This window comes from Xiphias gladius, chromosome 9 (assembly GCF_016859285.1).
Source record: "Xiphias gladius isolate SHS-SW01 ecotype Sanya breed wild chromosome 9, ASM1685928v1, whole genome shotgun sequence".
In the NCBI taxonomy this organism is placed as follows: Eukaryota; Metazoa; Chordata; class Actinopteri; order Istiophoriformes; family Xiphiidae; genus Xiphias; species Xiphias gladius.
This window is the reverse complement of record NC_053408.1, coordinates 19,432,943-19,453,121: the sequence shown is the minus strand read 5'-3', so window position 1 is coordinate 19,453,121 and position 20,179 is coordinate 19,432,943. Positions and strand designations below refer to the sequence as shown.

At 39.5% G+C, this 20,179-nt stretch overlaps 1 protein-coding gene across 6 annotated transcripts in view; it reads right to left on the bottom strand.

Annotated features, from left to right (window-relative positions):
- wu:fj29h11 (protein NO VEIN) overlaps positions 1–20,179 on the bottom strand; it is a 45,807-nt gene that overhangs the window by 10,397 nt on the left and 15,231 nt on the right. For all 6 annotated transcript variants that reach the window (XM_040135425.1, XM_040135429.1, XM_040135430.1 and 3 more), the window contains 21 exons: positions 19,951–20,060; positions 18,971–19,186; positions 16,981–17,107; positions 16,657–16,879; positions 16,375–16,522; positions 15,788–15,965; positions 15,420–15,597; positions 14,088–14,214; positions 13,826–13,945; positions 13,006–13,156; positions 12,781–12,893; positions 11,443–11,593; positions 11,079–11,327; positions 10,363–10,575; positions 8,558–8,739; positions 8,139–8,322; positions 6,184–6,326; positions 4,116–4,297; positions 1,551–1,819; positions 1,194–1,431; positions 923–1,106 (listed from right to left, as the gene is read on the bottom strand). In XM_040135425.1, coding sequence (XP_039991359.1) covers positions 923–1,106; positions 1,194–1,431; positions 1,551–1,819; positions 4,116–4,297; positions 6,184–6,326; positions 8,139–8,322; positions 8,558–8,739; positions 10,363–10,575; positions 11,079–11,327; positions 11,443–11,593; positions 12,781–12,893; positions 13,006–13,156; positions 13,826–13,945; positions 14,088–14,214; positions 15,420–15,597; positions 15,788–15,965; positions 16,375–16,522; positions 16,657–16,879; positions 16,981–17,107; positions 18,971–19,186; positions 19,951–20,060 — 3,686 coding nt within the window. The remainder of the gene's footprint in view (positions 1–922; positions 1,107–1,193; positions 1,432–1,550; positions 1,820–4,115; positions 4,298–6,183; positions 6,327–8,138; positions 8,323–8,557; positions 8,740–10,362; positions 10,576–11,078; positions 11,328–11,442; positions 11,594–12,780; positions 12,894–13,005; positions 13,157–13,825; positions 13,946–14,087; positions 14,215–15,419; positions 15,598–15,787; positions 15,966–16,374; positions 16,523–16,656; positions 16,880–16,980; positions 17,108–18,970; positions 19,187–19,950; positions 20,061–20,179) is intronic.

The window sequence follows — 20,179 nt, the reverse complement described above, 5'->3', positions numbered from 1 at the left end:
AAACATTAAAATGACCTGCTTACTAGCTTACTACCTATAGTATTAACCAAGCATTATATCCAAGGTCAAGGAAGCACATTGTTACTGCTTGTGATATAGGTTATGTTAGAAAAAAACTCCTGTTCATGCCTAGCACATCCACAGTGTGGAAACCAGTCCTGCCTGAAATCAGAGTTTAGGCTAACATTAGCAAGTCTATTCTGCTCTTTCTTGGATTTGTGGAAGTTTACACTCCAGCAACCCCAGCAAAATTTGTCATCCGAGACAGCGTTACATTTGCCAGAGACATCAGTTAGTCCTAATCCCGAAAGCCTTTTTTCTTGTAATTTTAAAAGAGAAAACAGGATGAAAACTGGGACAAGTAAAAGCTAAGCAGCCATGCAGGGTTATGTACACCAATCAGCCACAACACTGAAACCAGTTACCACTTTTAATTTTGTGGCTGTATACGTGTGTGTGTGTGTGTGTGTGTGTGAGTATGTGTTCGTGTATACACACACAGACAAACAGATACTTACACACACATATATGTAAGACCCCTTGGCCAGGGTTCCCTTTTTAAAGCGAGTCAGCTGGAAATCAATTCATAGAGCTAACCTTAGCTTAACTGGATAGCCACCTACACATGATAAAGTTGTCATTTTTGTTAGCACAATTGACGGTTGCCGGCTTGAAATTAGGTGCCTGCTTTTATCTATCTCTATCTGAACTCAAAAGATCTTTGTTTCAAAAATAACTAAGAAATTGTTTCGTAAATCTGCCATCGTAATCAGGGACAGGGCTGAGTGAAAAGTCAATTCAACGGCATAATTAGTCTAAGAATCGTGAGTCGACAAACATTTTATACATGTAGGGAAATTACTTGAGCTAACAGTAACAGAGACAAAGATTGTTTTGGGAAAAAAGCAAAAGAATAGCTTACTCTGATGAAGAAGTCTCTCATGCCTTCAAGAGGGCTGTAGAAGGGAGCCAGGACTTTCGGCTCCTGAACAGAGCTGTCTGGTCCATGAGTCAGCTGTTTGTAGCGCTGGAACATCATTGTTGTGTCACTCCAGCACACCTCCTTCAGGTGGTAGAAGCATCCTGAACACCAGTCGTCAGTACGCCTGGGGAAGCAAAGTTTTACCTATGGCTTCAAGTGTTGGAATTTAACATGAACCTGAGAAGTTATGCGCATACAGCTGACCATGTACCTGTTGTACTCTATGAATACAGCAGGGGTATGCTGGAACAGCTCCTTCAGGCTGCTCTGGGGACAGTTTGTATGAAGATAGGTGTAGACATTGTGAATGTGATGAACCGTGGAGGTGAAATTGGCCCCCTCTGACTCAACCTCAGGTAGTCTCTGCTCCTTGTTATCTGCCTCTGGTTTGACACACCACTCCTTCAGGTAGTTAATCAGAGCTTCCACTGAAATACTCTGTCTCATTCCTAAAAGATTGAACAAGACAGTGACAGGCTGCCTATTATGTAAATGACTCAAAATAACCTGCAGTAAATATGGGATCACCTATAACTAAAGCTAACAGAGATAGTAGACACATCTTTACCTAGAGCTCTGCTGAACTCGCTGGGGTCTATGTCCACATAATAGACATGAGTCCCCAACAGGCTGGTGACCTCAGGTGAGGTCAGGTAGACTGAGTTGGGACAAAGGTACTTTGTCTCGCGCTGTTCTCCTTCCCGCGGGCGATAGGCTGGCACCCATTCAAGATGACACAAGGAGTGATAGAAGGAAGACCTGGCGCCTTGATTTGCCTTGATTGTTCGTCCGTCACTGTCAACCACCTGGGCTGTGAGGTACTGAGAGTAGTGGTGTCTGAAAGAATGAGAGAGGTTGTGGTCAATAATGTTGGGAGAGTTTTTCAAACCCTCTCTACAGTGGGAGGTAACAAAGTAACAGAACAGCTGCTACCACACAATGACCACCTTTTTGACAAGATGCATTTAATACACTATCATGTAACTTTAGAGATCCTATGATTACTATTCATCTTCAGCTGTAGCTCAGTGATCTTGAAGTCACTAATGACGACTCAACAAAGTGGCAGGACGGTGTGACCTACTTTCCTTTGCAGAATATAGAGCACTCAGCAGCACTGCACATGCTTAATGATCACAGATAAATGCACTGAGAAGCTCTGATCTATGCTCAAACTGACCAGTGCACACTCCACGTGTGCCCACACAACTGTAGTTAAAGAAAACAGAAGTCATTGTAGTTTCCATTTGCCCTGTGATAGACACGCAACTCAATTTAGTGTTTTTACTGCCTTTAATCGAATGTATCGCCCCGAAAATAAGAGTAGGTATAAAAATTATGGATGTATAGATTGTGTTTGTTGTATGCAGATTATTTCTCCCCTTGAGCCCTATGAATGTCACTTTAGTTGCATGAATACCCGGAGGATCAGATATCTTCCAACTAGGTTTACGTCTCATTAGGTTAATCTACTGAGATGTTGGGGATTATTTCTGAATGATTTCCAGCCCTTTTTTTAGGCACTAAACTGTGTTCGTCCTAAAGGGACGGACTGATGTTTTGTGTCTGAAATTTAACCTCCGGGGAAAAAAGGGTGTAAAATCTGCACCACTGACTCACACTCTTTTATCTGACACACCAGAGAGGGAGACTACCTGGCACAAAACAGTGAGGGTGAGAGCAGAAGAGTGACAAAAAAGGTGATAATGTCTTAATGAGTGAGACAGGAAAATAATGACAGGAGTGAAGAATATTGCAGCAACTTAAAGGATGCTTTATAAAGTCACTATACAGAGGCTCTCTGTTCAGCACAACACCACAAGACAATTGAGAAGTTACACAATTTTACCCTTCTGTTTCCCTCAGTGGTTCCCTGCTAGAATTTGTATTGTTTTAATGTCTCACAGCATTTCCAGTCTAGTGCAATATGATTGAAACAGCCAATGATCTTTATTAAGTAGTTATTATTATTATTATTATTATACTTAGTATTATTATAGTTACAGCTATGTTATATTATTTTTATGTTTACTGAAATAATCGAATCAAAGGGGTTTTCTCTAAAATATCACACATCACCTGGTCATTTTATTCAGCTGATGACGTCATGCTATTCAACTAATATTTCATCAATTATAACCTTTCTCTTCCAGGATGAATACATTCTTTCAGTTCCAAAAAGTATATTCACGTCAATAATATTGAAATAATGTTCAATAATTATTTATATCATGTTATTATTAAGATAACATAAGTAAGACAGCCAAAACTGTTAGTTAATTTGAATTTCAGTATGATGTGTTTGAGGGCTTGTTCAGAGCCACACCCTTCAACACTTAAAAGTCTGGTGCTGATCAGCACTGTTTTTCATATACTATGTTGCTGAATATTCAGACAAAGACACATAAAAAGTAAAGGTGGACATTGTGAAAAGCATAATGTGTACAGCTTGAGTCTAAAACCTAATGTTATTCATTGGGAAATTGTTGGCAGTCATGTAAAGTATAAAATTATGAATGATCTAAAACATGCAAAGACAATGGTGTGATCCTTTAATTATTCATCCAACTGCGATATACAGAAGTGGCTGATAGGGCAGGTCACACAGGAGACAATCCAACCTTTACCCCCATACTGCACTTGCACTGGCAGTGTGCACTGTTCACCAGTGTGAGTCTGTGAGCTTGGGTGACCTCCTTACCTGAGCTGCTGTCCTCTACATGCACAAATCTATAACAGTAACTCAAGGGTTGGCGCAGCACTGAGAACAACTAAATCCAGATTATTAATCCCCAGACTCATCTCTCTGGCGATGTCAAACTCAAACAAAAGGCTAGCGTGTCACAGCTTTTCTCCCAGGGAAAAAAATAACATTTAACTGTCAAACAATGTCTCCACTTTACCCCCAGTAATCACTTAATGGCCACAGTAGAAATTATGGGAATTATTAACTGACCCTGACTAACCCCAATTCCATTAACATAGCCATTATCTCTAACAATTAAGTTTCCTAAACATAACAGACATCCAGTAAATGCACCTGTTCCTCAAATGGGAGAATATTCACTGGACAGAACACGGCACAGGAGGAGAAATACGTAAGTGAGTTTGTGACAATGAATGTGTGTGTTACCCAGTGTCCCAGTTGGTTGCCAGCAGCTCCAGCAAGGCCTCTCTCTGCTGCAGGAGGAGGGAGCCAGGCAGCTGGGCTGTGGCCAGGGCATGAAACTCCTCGCAAGTGTAGTCATCGATCACACAGCCCTCCCCATGATTTTGGTGCCACATTGCACTTTCAACTGACCAGGGGCTGGAGGCCTTGAGGAGGAGGAGGAGGGGGGGAAAGAGTAAGGATTAAACAAAACCCATACTGCTGCTGAATTGGAGTCATATCATATGGAGATAACTTGAATTACTTGACAGTTAATAGTGACAACTTGGAAATATACAGGCGCATAAATTGTCTTCCAGACTTTTCCCAAATGTGTTACAATTATATTCTGTAAGACATATATGTAAGTTTTCTATCAAAATCCTCCAATTTGTTCAAAATACTGCTGCTACAATAACCAGAACCAAAAGATGTGATCACATTACACTGTCCCTGATCTCTGTCAACTGGCTGCCCATATAAACCAGAGCCGATTTCAAAGTACACACCCTGACCTCCAAAACGCTACATATGCTAGCACCTGTCACCTTCTGTCTTAACTTATCCATCCCCTGAATTCTCACACACACACACACACACACACACACACACACACACACACACACACATACACACACATACACACAAAGACACACACACACACACACACACACACACACACACACACACACACACACACACACACACACACACACACACACACAGACACACAAAAACATCACTAAAAAAGCCCATTTCAAAATTCACTTGTTCTCTCTGTCCTACAATGTCTAACTTACTGCAAACCCCTGATTGGTTCAACACCTGTTTTGTTTAATCAGTTCTCCACACATTAATGGTTTTAATTACAGTGCTTTCATTGTTTTACCATTTAATCATTAACTTATCTAATTAATAGCTTAGTACAGAGGCCAATTTTTGTAAAAACAAACAAACAAATAAACATTAGTAAAGCCAATTTTTGAATCATTTCAAATCAAGTATTGTTTACAACCATGTTTACTAGCTTGCAGTCTCCTTCCCTGCCTTTACTGGTGCAAAGCAGCGTATCTTGGTGTGTTACCTCCACCTGTTGATCAGTGGAACAGTGTGACACCATTGGTAGGACTGTATCGGATCACTTGCATGTGCATCCATGTGGACGTGCGTGAGATAAACAAAACGAAGACCCACTCAACCTGCTCCATAGCGCTACTAGAGTCCTATAGCTCCACAGGCAACCTTTAAGCATTATAACAATAAAAATACTCATTGTGAGTTGAACGTTAGACTAAGTCGTGTTATGTAATTGTATAAAAAATGAGATTAAATTATGAAATACAAAATCTTATTTTGTATAACAAATAGAAATTTATACATATAAGAAAGCCAGCTGGAAACTAAGTCCTGCCATTGCATTAAAAGATTTGATGAAGTGATTAATGTGATAAAAATCAGTTCTGTTTGGTTATGTTCATTTGAAATAAATATGAAATTTTACAGTAATTTCCCAAGTATTTCCACCTGACATGTATTGTATTTTTAAGTAGGTAATATGAAACTACCATCTTTCCAATATTACGTGAAGGCAGCATAAGTCCCACAGTGACTCATGGTATCATGACAAATCCACATACTATCCCTTGTAGCTGTAGCCCAGGCTAAAACAGGCATCAGGAATGTCTGACCTGCGCAGCCTCAGCTCCGTCTGTGACATGTCCCATCAGCCACCTGCTTATTCCGCTCATCTTCAAAGCAGCTATTGATCTCTAGTCTTTGAGTGACTCATAATCGTTAGTATCTTCATCCTTTAATCAGTCACAGTTAGTTTTGAATGCAGAGGAAGATTCTGTTCGGCCTCGGGTTACCACGCAACCAGTAAATATTGTGTCCTTACACAACACATTCATAGCCTTGTATCATCTGTGCTCACAAGTGGGGCTGTCATTACCTCGATCTAGTCTTTTTGTGCCAATATAACTGCATAATTACAGCATGAGCTGACTGTGATTTCTAAAATGCTGAGGTAGCAGTACAGCAATGTCCTCCTCACCAGTTCTTTAGCAGTAAGCATTTGTCTCTCTTTGCGGATGATGAGACCGTCTCTGACTCCCAATCTGCTGAACAGCTCTCTCCATCCTGCTATATCGCCATCTGTCTTCACATAGCAGGGACTCAGCAAGATCCAATCACAGCCTGGTGGAGAAAAAGTAATAGTAAAAATATCAAGAAAAATACTGTCTAAGATCAAAGTCAAAAAGCAAAATAAGTAAGCAGATGGAATCAAAGACAGGACGGAATGAAGTGCAATGCAAACCTTCTGATATCAAAGGAGCATCAAACCAGGTGACGCATTAGTGTAACCAATTGAATCTCACATGGAATGTCCTGCACTGTTTTCTGGCCAAAAGGTAAACTGCTACACTGTTTATCAAATACGAGCAGAACCAAAGCTTTCAGAGTTTCTGGCAATGGTGGATGGTGAAAAGAGCCAAGGCCTGACTTGCAACATATCCTCCTCAGAAAAGCCGAATAGAAAACAAAATGGGGCAAAATAATTTGAGGTTATCTAGGCATATTTTACAGTAACTCAATAAGAGATGAAACAATTACCTGATTAATTGGTAAGCTGAGCAACTATTTTGACAAGCATAAAAGATAACTGTTAAGTAGAATTTTAAGCAAAAAATCTTGGGTTACCAGCTTCTCAAATATGAATAGTTTCCCTTTTTTGTCTTTTATGATAATAAACTGAAATTAAGTGATTAATCGAGAAGATAATTAGTAGATTATTCAATAAAAAAGAGAACTGGTAGCAGCTATATTACCCTTGGTCTGTCATACACTGAATGTCATAAACAAGATCATCGACAAGTGCCTAAAATGTTGCCAATGCCATTAGTTTACACATTAAATTGTTTTTAAGATGGAAAACAAAAGAAGACCATGTCTACAATGCCAGAGTTTTGCTGAAGGTACTTTGAACACATTAGCATGATAAAGGTTCCAATTCCTTGTGTCATAAATTGGAACATAAAGTGTGTAGGATGTTTATAGTTTTTTATTTTGTTAAAAAGAAAACTAAAAAAAACCCATTACCATAAATCTGTGAAGCTGGCTGTTTTTGTAATGCAGGGTTGTCATCAAGAACAACGCTTAAAAATGTGACGGGTCACACTTTCCTGTCTTTAATGCACTCTAACTGTGCAATTGTAACATGGCACGATTGAAAAATATAAGTACTGGATGGGAATAGTTATCGGGAGATACTCAACATTAAATGCCTCAGATCGTGATCATGGGCACAAAAACATTACGAGGATGTCCCTAGTTAACAAGCATAATTCTATTAGAGCTCAATAGCAGGGTACCCTCAATAACGTAAAAACACTTTGGCTTCAAAATGCTCTAAGTGATGTTTTTAAATGGGCAGAAGAGCAGAAACACAGTAAAGAGAACATTAGTTTGTGAATTTAGCCCCTCTGTCTCTTTCAAGTGTAGGCCAAGTGTTCTGATCCATTTTCCATAAAACGTTGTCCACTCCACTACCATTTACATAACACACACACGCGCTCCTCTGTTCAATTCTTCCTGGCATTTCATGCTTTCTTTAACCATAACAATGGAGGCAAACCCTAACGTAATGACAATTCACTGTCCTCACAGAATAAAATGCACACGCACACACACACGCACACACATACAACCATACACCTACACAAACAAACTCGCAGCTGATGTTCAACATGTCCATAGCAGAAAAGGGAAATAGCAGCTGGGGACAGAAGGAAACAAGCCTTCATCATAATTTTGGGTCTTTTTACTGGTTTTCTAGAGCCAATACAGACAATGAACAACAGCTGGAGAAGCAGAAGGTTCACTTGCATCAACTTTTTTTTTTCTTTTTTAAATTACAGACACAGTGTGTGTGTGTGTGTGTGTGTGTGTGTGTGTGTGTGTGTGTGTGTGTGTGTGTGTTAGCATCAAGAACCGTGGGTTTCTCCGTACCAGGCAGTTTCTTTGGCAGGTTGATGTTGTCGTACTCCTCAGAGAAGTGCACCCTGTCCAGTCCTGGGCACAGCAGACCCCTGCTGGTAAGGACGGGTACTGCAATGTCGGCGTACTCCTGGTTTGAGAAGGAATGCTGCTTGATGAAAACCAAGTAGCTCACCACCACTGCCTCGGGCTTCGACTGATGGTTACGATGATGATGAATCAGTGGGGAATGAAAGGGTCACAGAATGGAAAAGAAAGAAATAAAGAGGGAAAGAAAGAAAGAAAGAAAGACTTTTAAGCCAAATACAATCGGAAATACTTTTTTTTAAGCACAAGACTTGCTATGTAAAATTAGCATTAAATGATTTTTGTGACACTTTACAATTTACACTGATAGAAACCCAGTTGATCCAGTATATTCAGCACACTACCTTCCATTTGTTGTTCCGTATTGATGGGTAGATGTGCTGCTCCAACACCTCTTGAGGCTCCAGTTCATGAACTCCGAGTCTTTTAAGCAGCTCTTGAACCTGCTGACTTTCTAGGGGCTCCACACAGCTCAGCAGAGAGGGATGAACTACGTTTACATCCTTGTATAGTGCAGACAGTGGTCCTGTGAAAAGACAATGAATTAGAAGAAAGCTGATTTAGCCACTGACCTCTTATAGAAAGTTAATGAAAGTAACATACTAGTTTATTTGCCTGATCTGATCAGTCCCTAGACCTGATTTTTCTGACTTAAAGACAGTGGTGCTCATGTGAAGCACTGAAGCGAGATGATAAGCAGTGTGGAGGTAGAACAAGGTAAGAAGGTACAGCCGAACCAAATGTAAGTCCTACATAAGAAGTCTGAGTCGCTTATAAAGACACCAAACCACTTAGACTACACAATTATTAAAGCCAGCAAACTGCAGTGCCAGGAAGCTTACATCAGAGCGTGAAAATCAATTATTCATGCCTTCCATTCCAAACCTCTGCTTTAGGTACTGTTTTTGAATGTGATGAAGCACAACACGGGTGGCGTTCCTCCACTTTTGTGTGTGCATGTTCTGATGTGAGTGGCTGTATGTCTGCTTATTCTTAGAGAGAGATCAAGTTTGTCATACACTTACTTTGCCGCCCTCAGTGTCTGTGAATGTACAGACTTCTAGCAGAGCAGACAAAGCTGTTGAAGCAGGTCCTTTCACAGGGTTCAGAGACTTTGACATATACTGGTTCTATTACTACTCAGACATCAGAAAAGATAGATAGTTTGAATCTGTTCTACAGCTGGAATTAATGCATCTGCTTATTCGGAGTGTCTTGATCCAAATGTATCATGTAATTCAAAGTGCTATTTTTTATTTAACTCATGAAGTACCACAATCTTTTGCAAGTGTTTCATGGCTGAGCTTTCTGAGCACACATGGAGAGTGTTACATCTACACCTTGCACAATCACCAAGGTGATACATATTTATCTGTTTTATCTGATGTATTTTTTTACATCAGTATATCACATTTTTAGAAACTGGAAACCTGTGAAACTGTACTGCCCTAAATTCTGTCTGCTTTTCCTTCTCTATCTGCCATATTGGTTTTTTTGTTGTTGTCATTGTTGATTTAGAGGCAGGAGGCACATGCACGTGCAATTCTTTGCAAGTGCTGTGTAAAAATAATCTGCACTGAAAGACAGAAAATCTCAGCAATTTATTTGGTGAGAGAACCAATCTCCCAAGCTACAAAAATAAAACCTCAGTTGTAGTACATCATTGTTTTACTTTAAATGTGTCCACACTTACACACAAAGAAAACGTTGCACTGGCACCCTCACCTTTACGTGAGATAGATCATATGGTGAAAATGTTGTCATGTAGAATAATAAGAAGCATGTGTTTTTTTTACATCGGTTTGATTTAGCATTATTTTAATTTCAAATCATACAGTAACTAAATGAAATACTTGCAAAAAAACAGAAAATACTTGTGAGTTGTTGTGAGGCAAAATTATTCTATCCTTTCTGATGGAGACACCCAAAAAAATCATTTTGCAATCAAATCACCAAGAACATGTCACAGATCCACACTTGTCATAGGAAGGGTGGATACCAAATTAGCATCTGAAGTGTATGATATCCAAGATATCACCGCTAACTATTTCTATAATAACTATAATAATATGTTCTGGAATTTAATAAATTGAATAAATAATTGTAGTATGATATGATTGTGTTAGTGTATATGCTCAAAATAAATTACCTGTCTGAGGTTGACCTTTCTTTTTCTTGGTCTCGGTTTCTTTCATTGGAAAGAACACCCCCTCCCCACTTAGTGCCACCACACGTCCATCAGCCAGGGGAATTATGGGTAGATCCTTGAGGGTCTGCAAAATGGAGTCTGCCTCTCCGTAGCCATGCTCCAGAGCTCGAAAGTTGCAAACCAGCAGCCTGGCCAGCTGTCGCAGACTACCATCTAAAAAAAAAGACACAGGGATGGTGTCGAAAACTTAATGAAAAACACATTCTGAAGAAATTAAGTCGTGTTTTCAATATTGCTAATAACTGTGAGTGGCTGTGTCAGGGTTTATCCAAAGAACTCACACATCTGACATGGATGGTTTTTCTAAATATCAGATTTTTGCAGCTTGATAAGCCAAAATCTGACTGGATCTGAGAGTATGAATGACAATGTCTTTTCTTTTGAATATGATATTACCTCTCACTACATAATATACCCACTGAATACCCACATATTATACCCACTAATGCATCTGAACTTTTGGTAAATTATTGTAACTTTTTGTAGCTGTGTAAGTATCAGCATAAATGTAATGATAGTACATTACATATTGCACATGTTGCATTCTGTCGGCAGTTATAATCATTTGAGCTCTGTCATCATTTGTAGTGGCATGGACTGACTATCCATCAGACTTCTTCTCTTTCTCTCTTCAAACACAGTCTAAGTGCACATACCTGAATGGATGCCTTCCACCCTCATCAGCTCCTTGGCCATGGCTGTGGTTACCGTGGTAACATCTGAACCCCGCACGTATCTGACTCCCAGGTGAGTGAGCAAGGAGGTGGGTGGGGCAGGGCTCAAACCCGGATGGAGATAGGACAGAGACAGATGTCTTTCAAGCTCATCTCCTCCAATCACCTCACGGATCACCGCGTCCTGACAGACGGCCACCTGGGACGGCAGCTTGTACACAACCTTGCCATCTGGGAGAGAAAGCATTTACAGGCTTAGATACAGTTTTATCAATTTCTAGTATACCAATGCTGAGCTCGCAGTGATGGTATACTTGCACTATACTTTTAAATTTGTGAGTAATACCTGAGCTGAGTGTAGGCAGGAAGGCCTTGCCCTTAAGCAGTTGAATAATCTGCCCAGCAACAGGCCTGAAGAAGTCCAACACCTCGTCAGGCAAGGGGATAAACTGAAGGAATTGGCAGAGGCCCTTCAGCCCCCTGAACTCTGGGTGATCCTAGAAAGAGGAGCAAGCAGGACACTAATTAAAAGACAAACAATACCAAAGGACTAATGACTAACAAGTGCTATTAGTTAACATCACTGCATCATGTTTTGGACATTTAGTAAAACGTCACATTTTTCTGATCTGCTCCCTTTTTAATTTGCTTTAAATTTGATGCAAACTCCACACTACCTCCATGTTTACCTCTTGTCTTGATAAATTCAGCACAATGTACAATTTCACAGCACTAAATCCAGCAATACAACAACAGACATGTCCCACTCACAATCTGATGCTCTGACTATGAGCTGACAGAAAAACTATTTGCATTCACTAATTATTTACCGTTGCTTTGATTTTATCAAGTTTATCGCTGTTAAGCTACCGTTAATTAAACTCAACACTCCCTGCTCAGATGTTTCACATTAAAAGCCCTGAAAACATATTTTCTTAACCATCTTATTACTTTGAACAATGGGGTCTGACGTGAACATGAAATAATCTACCAAAGAACTGTTTTGGTTATTTCAAAAGACAGATTTCTGTTTGTTTTTTTTAAGTCCTTCTAACTGTTTTGGACCAATCAGTATCTACCAATAATTTATTTAAAATCTAAAGACAGTTGTGGGGTTGTTTGCTTATGTTGCTAGCCTGCTGTCAATCACATCTGATGAGTCCTGATGAAGCAGTTCATTTTTGAATGTTAAACTCTTGATAAATAATATCTAAAGGGTTTTTTCTCCACATTTTATCACTGATTGTTGCTTATTTTTATTATAAAGAAAAAAAAATTCAAACCAAGTTTTCAGGGGCTTTAAAAGCATTTCGGTGGTTCAAAAGGCATAATCCCTCCTGTTCGTGGTAAGCTTTTTAGTTTGAAACATTAGCAGGAAGTTTCATTAATGGTAATAGTAACGGTAATAGTAATAGCCACTGGAATATTTGGTGGATAAAAACAGTTTGTTAAAATAGGAATTATTGCTGAGGAAATGTGCATTATTCTGAATTTACCGTGTAACCTATTAAAGAACAGGCAATTTCACCGCTCTTCAAGGTTTTTTTTACTTTTAGGTCATATACTATACTTTGATTAATATAGTCAATTTCAGAATTTAACCCTGTCCTAGTCAGTGGTATGTTTTATACCACCTATTTTCTTCTCTTTAACTTTGGTGTAATCTATTTGTGAAATGTATTACAGTGAAGACGTCCATGGCCTGGAGGAAAAGTTGAGGTATCTCAGATCGAAGCCACTGGTTCCAGGAGCTGTCTCTGTCAACATCTTCACGAGAGGAAGGTATGTCAAAGTCACCTGGAGAACAGTCTCAAGTGAGTGTCAGATTTCTTTATCTTCTTCAAAACAAACAAAAAAACAAACTGTGTCCATGAATGGCTTGCTTTATAATTTTTAAGTCCTTTCTCACCTTGGACAATGAAACGGAAGCCGAAACTGCGAAGGGGCAGGTAGGCGAACACAGGCTGTTTCTGAGGCTGGCATATGATGTCCCTTCCTGCGTTGTCGTTGCAAAGCTGGAAAGCCAGGGCAAGCTCAGTCGACTCAACATCTTCTTTGATCTGAGGGTAAAACAGATCAGTGTCAACATTGATGCAACAGCTCACAAACAGGCTGACTTCTTACAGAATTGGATCTTGGTGCCTGTTATATAAACAGTGTGGCTGTTGGAAAACTGGAATATACAATGTCTCAACATATTTTCTCTTAGTGACCTTCATATCTTCTCTTACATAAACTAACTGCAGGTAACAGGTTAACTGCCTTTGGCAAGCTGAGGAAGAAAAATATCTGAAGAAGAGAGTAGCAGGGATTATAGCATCGTTTCAGGCAGACGGATCATTAAAATCTGCTAGGTGGCGTTTATGTTCTATTGTGTGTGTGTGTGTGTGTGTGTGTGTGTGTGTGTGTGTGTGTGTGTGTGTGTGTGTGTGTGTGTGTGTGTGTGTGTGTGTGTGTGTGCATGCCTGGATCTTTTTTGTCGTATATTCCTGCTTCACAAAGTCTGGCAAGAAGCAGAGAGGGAAAGACTTGTGGAGCAGAACATGGAACATTTATGAAGCACAAACGCAAGAGCACGTCAACAAAATAAAAAGCTACGGTGAATTTTATTTATTTGCCAGGGGGGATCAAATGTAGAAAGACATGTCAACTTGTCCTGAAATCTACATGATACCTGTGCATGAAAATGAAGCAACAGAATGAGATGTGGAGCATAGTGTGTTTACTACCTTCTTGGGCTGCAGTGTAGTTTTGACCACCAGCCAGCGCTCTATGCCATCTGTGTGCTCCACCTCTAACACATCGTGACTCAGATCTTTTCGAGTCATGGTCACAAGACGCTTCTCACTCTGCAGGAAGACGGAAGCAGCAAGTGATAGGAATGCAAAAAACAGGTGATTCCTCAAGACTTCTTTTAAGTTTGAAAGAATGACTGCAACTATGTGTGTTTGCATGTGTGAATGTGAGCAAATGTGCAAGTACAAGAGCTACCCTATTGTAGATGGTAACAGAGCGCAGGCGGTGTAGAAAGAGCAGCAGGGAGGGGTGCACATCATGAAACAGGTTCCTGGTCTGAAGGCTCTCAGAACGCAATGGAAGGCAGATCTTAGTGGTCCACCTGATGAGAGAACAAATGCAATTAGGTAATTAGAAAACTGGTGATTCAAATATCAACCATGCAGCTTTAAAAATGAATAAATTCCCCCAATTAAATTACCCACAAAATCTTCAGAAGCTGTTCAAGATCTAATAGGCCACCAACAAAGTTAATAATCTACATATTGGCGGCAAAGCACCTAAGACTGAAAAAAAAGCTGCACTTACCAATATTTTTATATTAACAATGAATCAAAAAGGTCAAATCAAATCAGCCATGTTGAACTTGATTATGTGAAAGCTTCTAGTAACAAGCCTCAGCCTTATGACGTGTTTTAGCATCTTTCAGCTCATCGTTTCGGTTTTAAGGCAACTTTACAGTTTTGGTTCACTGTCACCACTCTCAACCACAACCGGTTGCCAGCCACAGCAACAACTGCTGCCGGCCAAATAGCTCTAATATACCCTACGTTTAATATCTACCAAGCAACAAATGACAACATTAGCAACTAGCTGGGGATTGAGGCCAAAACCAGAACTGAAAGGAGAGTGAATATTGATATGTATATTCATTAGGGGCCAGAAAAATGACTCAAAATAAATCCTAATGTTTATCTTTGTATGCAGGATGTTTAAATAGATATGCTAACACATTTGCCATGGCAAATATATGGCCATAATATGTTGTGTTCAGAGATTGTTCTGCTGCCCTTAAGTGGCCAAAAAATCAATTATACTCCAGATGCTTTAATTATTCATTCCTTCAGACAGTAAGTAAATTTACAAATGTTGTTAGCCAATCAATATCTCTCTTGTCACGTACTGTACATTTTAGGTATATTTAGTAACATAATTAAAAATCTGAGTTACAGATTACATATAGAGTTGGATTATGGATTGCATTTGTAAGTATATGAATTCACTTGAATGTTAAAATATGATATTTGTGTTTACAAATTGGCCTTTTTCACTGAGGACATTTTGACATGTCACAGTAGGAAAAGCAAAGGTGTAAATAATAAAGTAAATGATGCCTGAATCCTATTTAGCTGCTTCAGTTTCAGGGTCCTGGTATTGTGCATGCTGGTTTACTGTCACAGTCATGGTTTACTGAGAAACATGAATAGAACACAGACTTTATTAATGTTATTTGTAATATCTGTGCTTTTCCTATGACAAGTCAAAATAACTGCAGTGAAAAAGGTTATTTTTTCTCAGTCATCTGACCTGATCTGATTTATGATCCTCTGCTGTGTGTCCAGAGGTCTCTCATCTTCAGTCCAGTGGGGGAGGATGTATCCCATGGAACCACAAGTCTTGTCGAAGCGCAAGTGGAAACCATTGGAGTGAATCTCAGGACAGTCAGTGACCTTAAACACTGACTTGAAGCCAATGCCCTTTTGGCCTGTGGAGAGCAGTGCAATTAGGGTCATTAAGATACTTCTTGGTATTTGTTTTTTTCAGTGCTGATTCCTATTAAGTTGCTGAAGCTAATAACAGTAGTAAGACCAATACCAATTTTTAAAATAGTTTCCAAAGTAACGGAAAAATCAAGCAAATATAAGCACTATTCCAGACATCATGTGAATACATACCAATGTATCCATATTTGTGTTTGCCCTTGGTGCTGCGACCCACATCACAGATGGCCCTGATGTTCCTCTCCTGGAAGCCAATCTCATTGTTGAGAACAGTGATGCAATTTCTCTCCACCACAAAGGCCAGCGATGGAACAACACAAGCATCTGATGGATAACTGTTGTCATCAGCATTCTGAAAAAAGGAAATAAAGATGTCAGCATAAGTCATAAATTAAATTAAACAACAATTCATGAAACTGAGGAGCCATCACCACAGTAAAATAAAATCTCAAGTGGCTTTTAGCTTTTACATAATATTAAACATGTCTGATCATAATATAAAGAACCAGAACATTTAAAATAGTTTATTCTTTAGTCAGTAGTAAGTATAATACAGTTCTTTAGCTCTCCACACTCCATAAGTACTGAGCATTCACATAATAATATCGTAATAACTACTGAGTATTCATGAGTCACAATGTCAACATGTTGATGGGCATCGCAACGGTTGTAATCCCATTGCAATATCATCTGCAGTTCCATTTTAGCTATGTTTCATAATAACAGAGTATTTGTCAGGGTGTAATTGTATTACAAACCACCTGAATGAGTTCCAGGACAAAGTGTGTGTCTTTGCTGTAGAGTTCAGTGGAGAGGCGTTCCAAGCTGCGTCCCAGCCTGTCCTGGTGAACCTGCATCAGGTTCTGGCATTCAGCGGTCAATTCCACACCAATACCAAACTCATTTTTCCTGTCAGAAAATGAGAAGAGACAGAAGAAGAAAGTATAGCTCAGCTGTAAGAGCTTAAATACATTTGGCAAAAACACCCATGATACTTAAATGGACATAGTGAATATAAATAAAGGTGGTGAATAAGAACAAACCTAATGTCCTCAATTATGACTCTTTGGAGAGCTAGTGTGGTCTCTGATTGGCAGCTGGCAGCATCCTTTTCATTAGAATCAGACATTTCTGACTGTTCCTCATCCTGGCCTCCTTCAGCTTCAATGCTGACATCTGATGTCTCCCCGTTAGGCAGTGAGGCCAACTCAAACAGCTCCTCTTCATCCTCTTCCTCCTCAACCTCTATGTCTTGCTCCCCATTCACTGGAAGAAAACATTTAGCAATTAAAATCTCAAAAAGGGAGAGTGGTACAGTCCTTTATTCACCAGAGTATCACTTGAAAATCTGCACGACTTTCAGCCACCTTGTTGTAGGCTATGGTTGAGCTGGGAGGAGGCAACGCTGTTGTCCATGATGTTATCCTCAAGATACTCATCTTCACTCATATTCAGAGCTGACAGACTACTGCTCTCAGAATCTATCAAATTAGACTGAAGTCAAGAAGGAGAAAGACAAATGAAAAAGAAAATTAAAAGGCAAGAATAGGGACACGACAGAGGAACATTACAGCTATTTAGAGCAATATAACATGGCTCCCCATATATGTACTGTATGTTATATCAGAGCTCAACACATACATTTATTTTTATTTTAAGTTAAAGTAGGCACAGCCAAAAACTAAGAGGCACAGTATTTTTTAAAATAACAGTAATATATCTATTTTACCATTAAAAACACAGTGTGCACAAGATGCAGGGGCAAGATGATTTAACTACTAAATCACAGATTACTAAAGAGTTCTGAAAAATAGGATGTACATGGGACCCAGCAAAGGACAGGAATGCTTAGCCCTGCATTAATGCAACCCTTTTCACACTATGTAGAGGCTGCTAATTCTTGTGAGGCGTTGCAGTCAAGGTTGCGGGTTTGATAGCATTTTATCCAAACTGTATCCAGAATCAAATCCTCTTACTCAGCCTGATTTCGGTATTGAGCGTGCTTCTCAGATCTGTATCCATTCAAAACCCCTACAGAATCCACTTGGGTTTGGTATTCAACTTTGGAAGAAAGTAATGTTATAAATAACTGCAACTCATAAGATTCAGCTGAAATCTGTATGGTGAGAAGACAGGAACAGTTTCAAGTGGCAGCCTAATTTATTTTCACAACCAGTAACTACAGCTTGGAAGTGAGATAAGATAGTCCAATTCATCGCAAAAGACATTTTTCTGCAAAAGATGCGCGTCATGTATAGCAAAATAAATGTTCACAGTAGCAGAAGATATGAAATGTTGATTAAATTTGTATCTGGCATATTGAAATAGCTGATATTAAACTGAGAAGACGTGTCACTCTGTTTGTGTTTTGGGAACTACAAAACACTCATTCCACTGGTAACTGTAAAGTGGTGTTAAAGAGCGGTTCTTCCCTCACAAATGATCGTAGGCTGAGTAGACAATGGCTACAAAGACCACACAAACCCAACCTCAGCCAAGTTTCCTTTTCGCCTGTCATCAAGTTGCAAACAGAAGAAACACTAATTAGTGACAAGTGAAAGCAATGGTCAGCTCTGCCTAAAAATGACAAGCTGCCACTTGAATGTTTTGTACACTGCTCTTTGCTAAAACGAGAGATGAGAGATAAAAGATAAAAGATTCAATAACAAATCTGTAACCACGGAAGCTCAATGAATCTCTGTATTTTCGCCAGTCCAGGTGTCTAAACTCAGAGCCACTTGTACCAGAATGCCCAATAGTTCATGTTCATACACTCGCCATTTTCATTTGCATATGCAGGTGAAATGCTCGTCCTGCAGAGCATAGTATATGAGTATTTTTCCCCTATATTTCCAACGTGTTTTGTACTTTACAAACATTTTCAAGTTTCACTGTGCTGTACTCCTGAGAAATAAACCTGATCCATATGACCTAATAGCTTTTGGTGGATCTAGGTATTGTATGGTCATAGCTGTAGTGTTTTGGTATTACCCTAACGAGAGACCACTTACCAGTTACACCAAGACAAATGATGTTATATGTCTTGATTCTTCTGTCGCAGTTCAACTTTTCACAGGTGGTGCTATATCATTATTGCTCTTTTTTTAGCTACAGTGGTCGGTGTTGCTCATGCATATCACAAATGTAAGTTTTCTTTGTTTATTCCACTGATGCTGTAAAAACATTTTTCCTGAGAAAGATATAGTCAACAGTGTGTGTCTGGAGCAGTATATGAGCAAGGTTCGTAGACTTCAGTACTGAGAATGCGCTGGTGTTGATATTTGTCGGTTTGAAATATGACTCATCTAATCTCCAATCTGAGTACTGTTCTTCTATTTTTATGACTTGTATTCTGACCTTGGCCTGTTCCACAGGTGCTGTGTGTGTGTTGTAGTTTTGGCTCTGTGGTGGGTCCAGTTTTCTCTGGTAGTCTTTGACCCAGTCTGTGATGCCAAGGAGGATGCCCATCCGATGCAGACAGTTCGTGTGCCTCGGGTCAGACTGAGCCACAGTGATCAGGGCCTGTTTAGACTTGGCCTGGCCCAAGACACGGGAGAAAGGCTCCAAAAACACCTGGAAGTCACATTTATGCAAGAACATACACACCACTTATTTTGTTGCTACAGAAATGCACTGTTTAACCTTTAAGCATTATGTTATGCCACCTATGTTATAATTATTGCTGAGAGTTTAAACACAAACCGTAGTAAGTCTAAAGTGACCAACAAACCCCGAGGCTGCTGGAAAAGTATGTGGTTGGCATGACAACTGTAAGACTGACAAGAACAACCTCCTCAGCAATTTAGGGGAGCAGATTAAATTCACAGGCTAAAGCTGCCCACTCTTTTGGTCAAGGAGACACTGAAATTGTTACAGTTTTTTGTTTGTTAAAAGCTGTGTTTCATCTGTCTGCTGTAGACAAATACTTCCTAATTACACACATTTAAAAAAACTCTAAAATAAATGAAAACCCAACATCAATATCAGTACTTTCAATACTTATATGTTTGTTTTTTTATTTTCTTAGCATGACAGCTAATGATGCTATACACCTACTGGTCGTGTGTTATGCCTAAATGCACAGACTATAAAATGCCATTAGATTTCAAGTACTGTATAAGAGGGTGGTTCAGGGATATCAACATGTGAATTTCTATTTCCTGCCGAGCATTCTTAAGGAGCCATGGGATGAATTTAACGGCCTCCATCTGAAATACCTGCTCTCACCATCTCCACTCTAAAATCAAAACAAAGCTTCAACATAACTTCTCTCCAGAAATAACAGAAAGTATATGACTTGATCGTGTAATCTACGTGGGCAATGCAGTGTGACTGACCTGCTGCAAAAGAGCCTCGCAGGTTCTGGTGGGGATTCGTATCAAACAAGCCAAGAGGAAGTTTGCCACTCTGCTGTAACATGACACGTCTTCTTCGGCTTGGGACAAATCTAACAAACACAAACTTTATTTTAGTGATGATGAAACATTACCAACAAGTACAATGCATTATTCAATCTGTGAATATTCCCTTGCTGTGAAGCAATTTGAAAAGGTAATGAATAAAAAG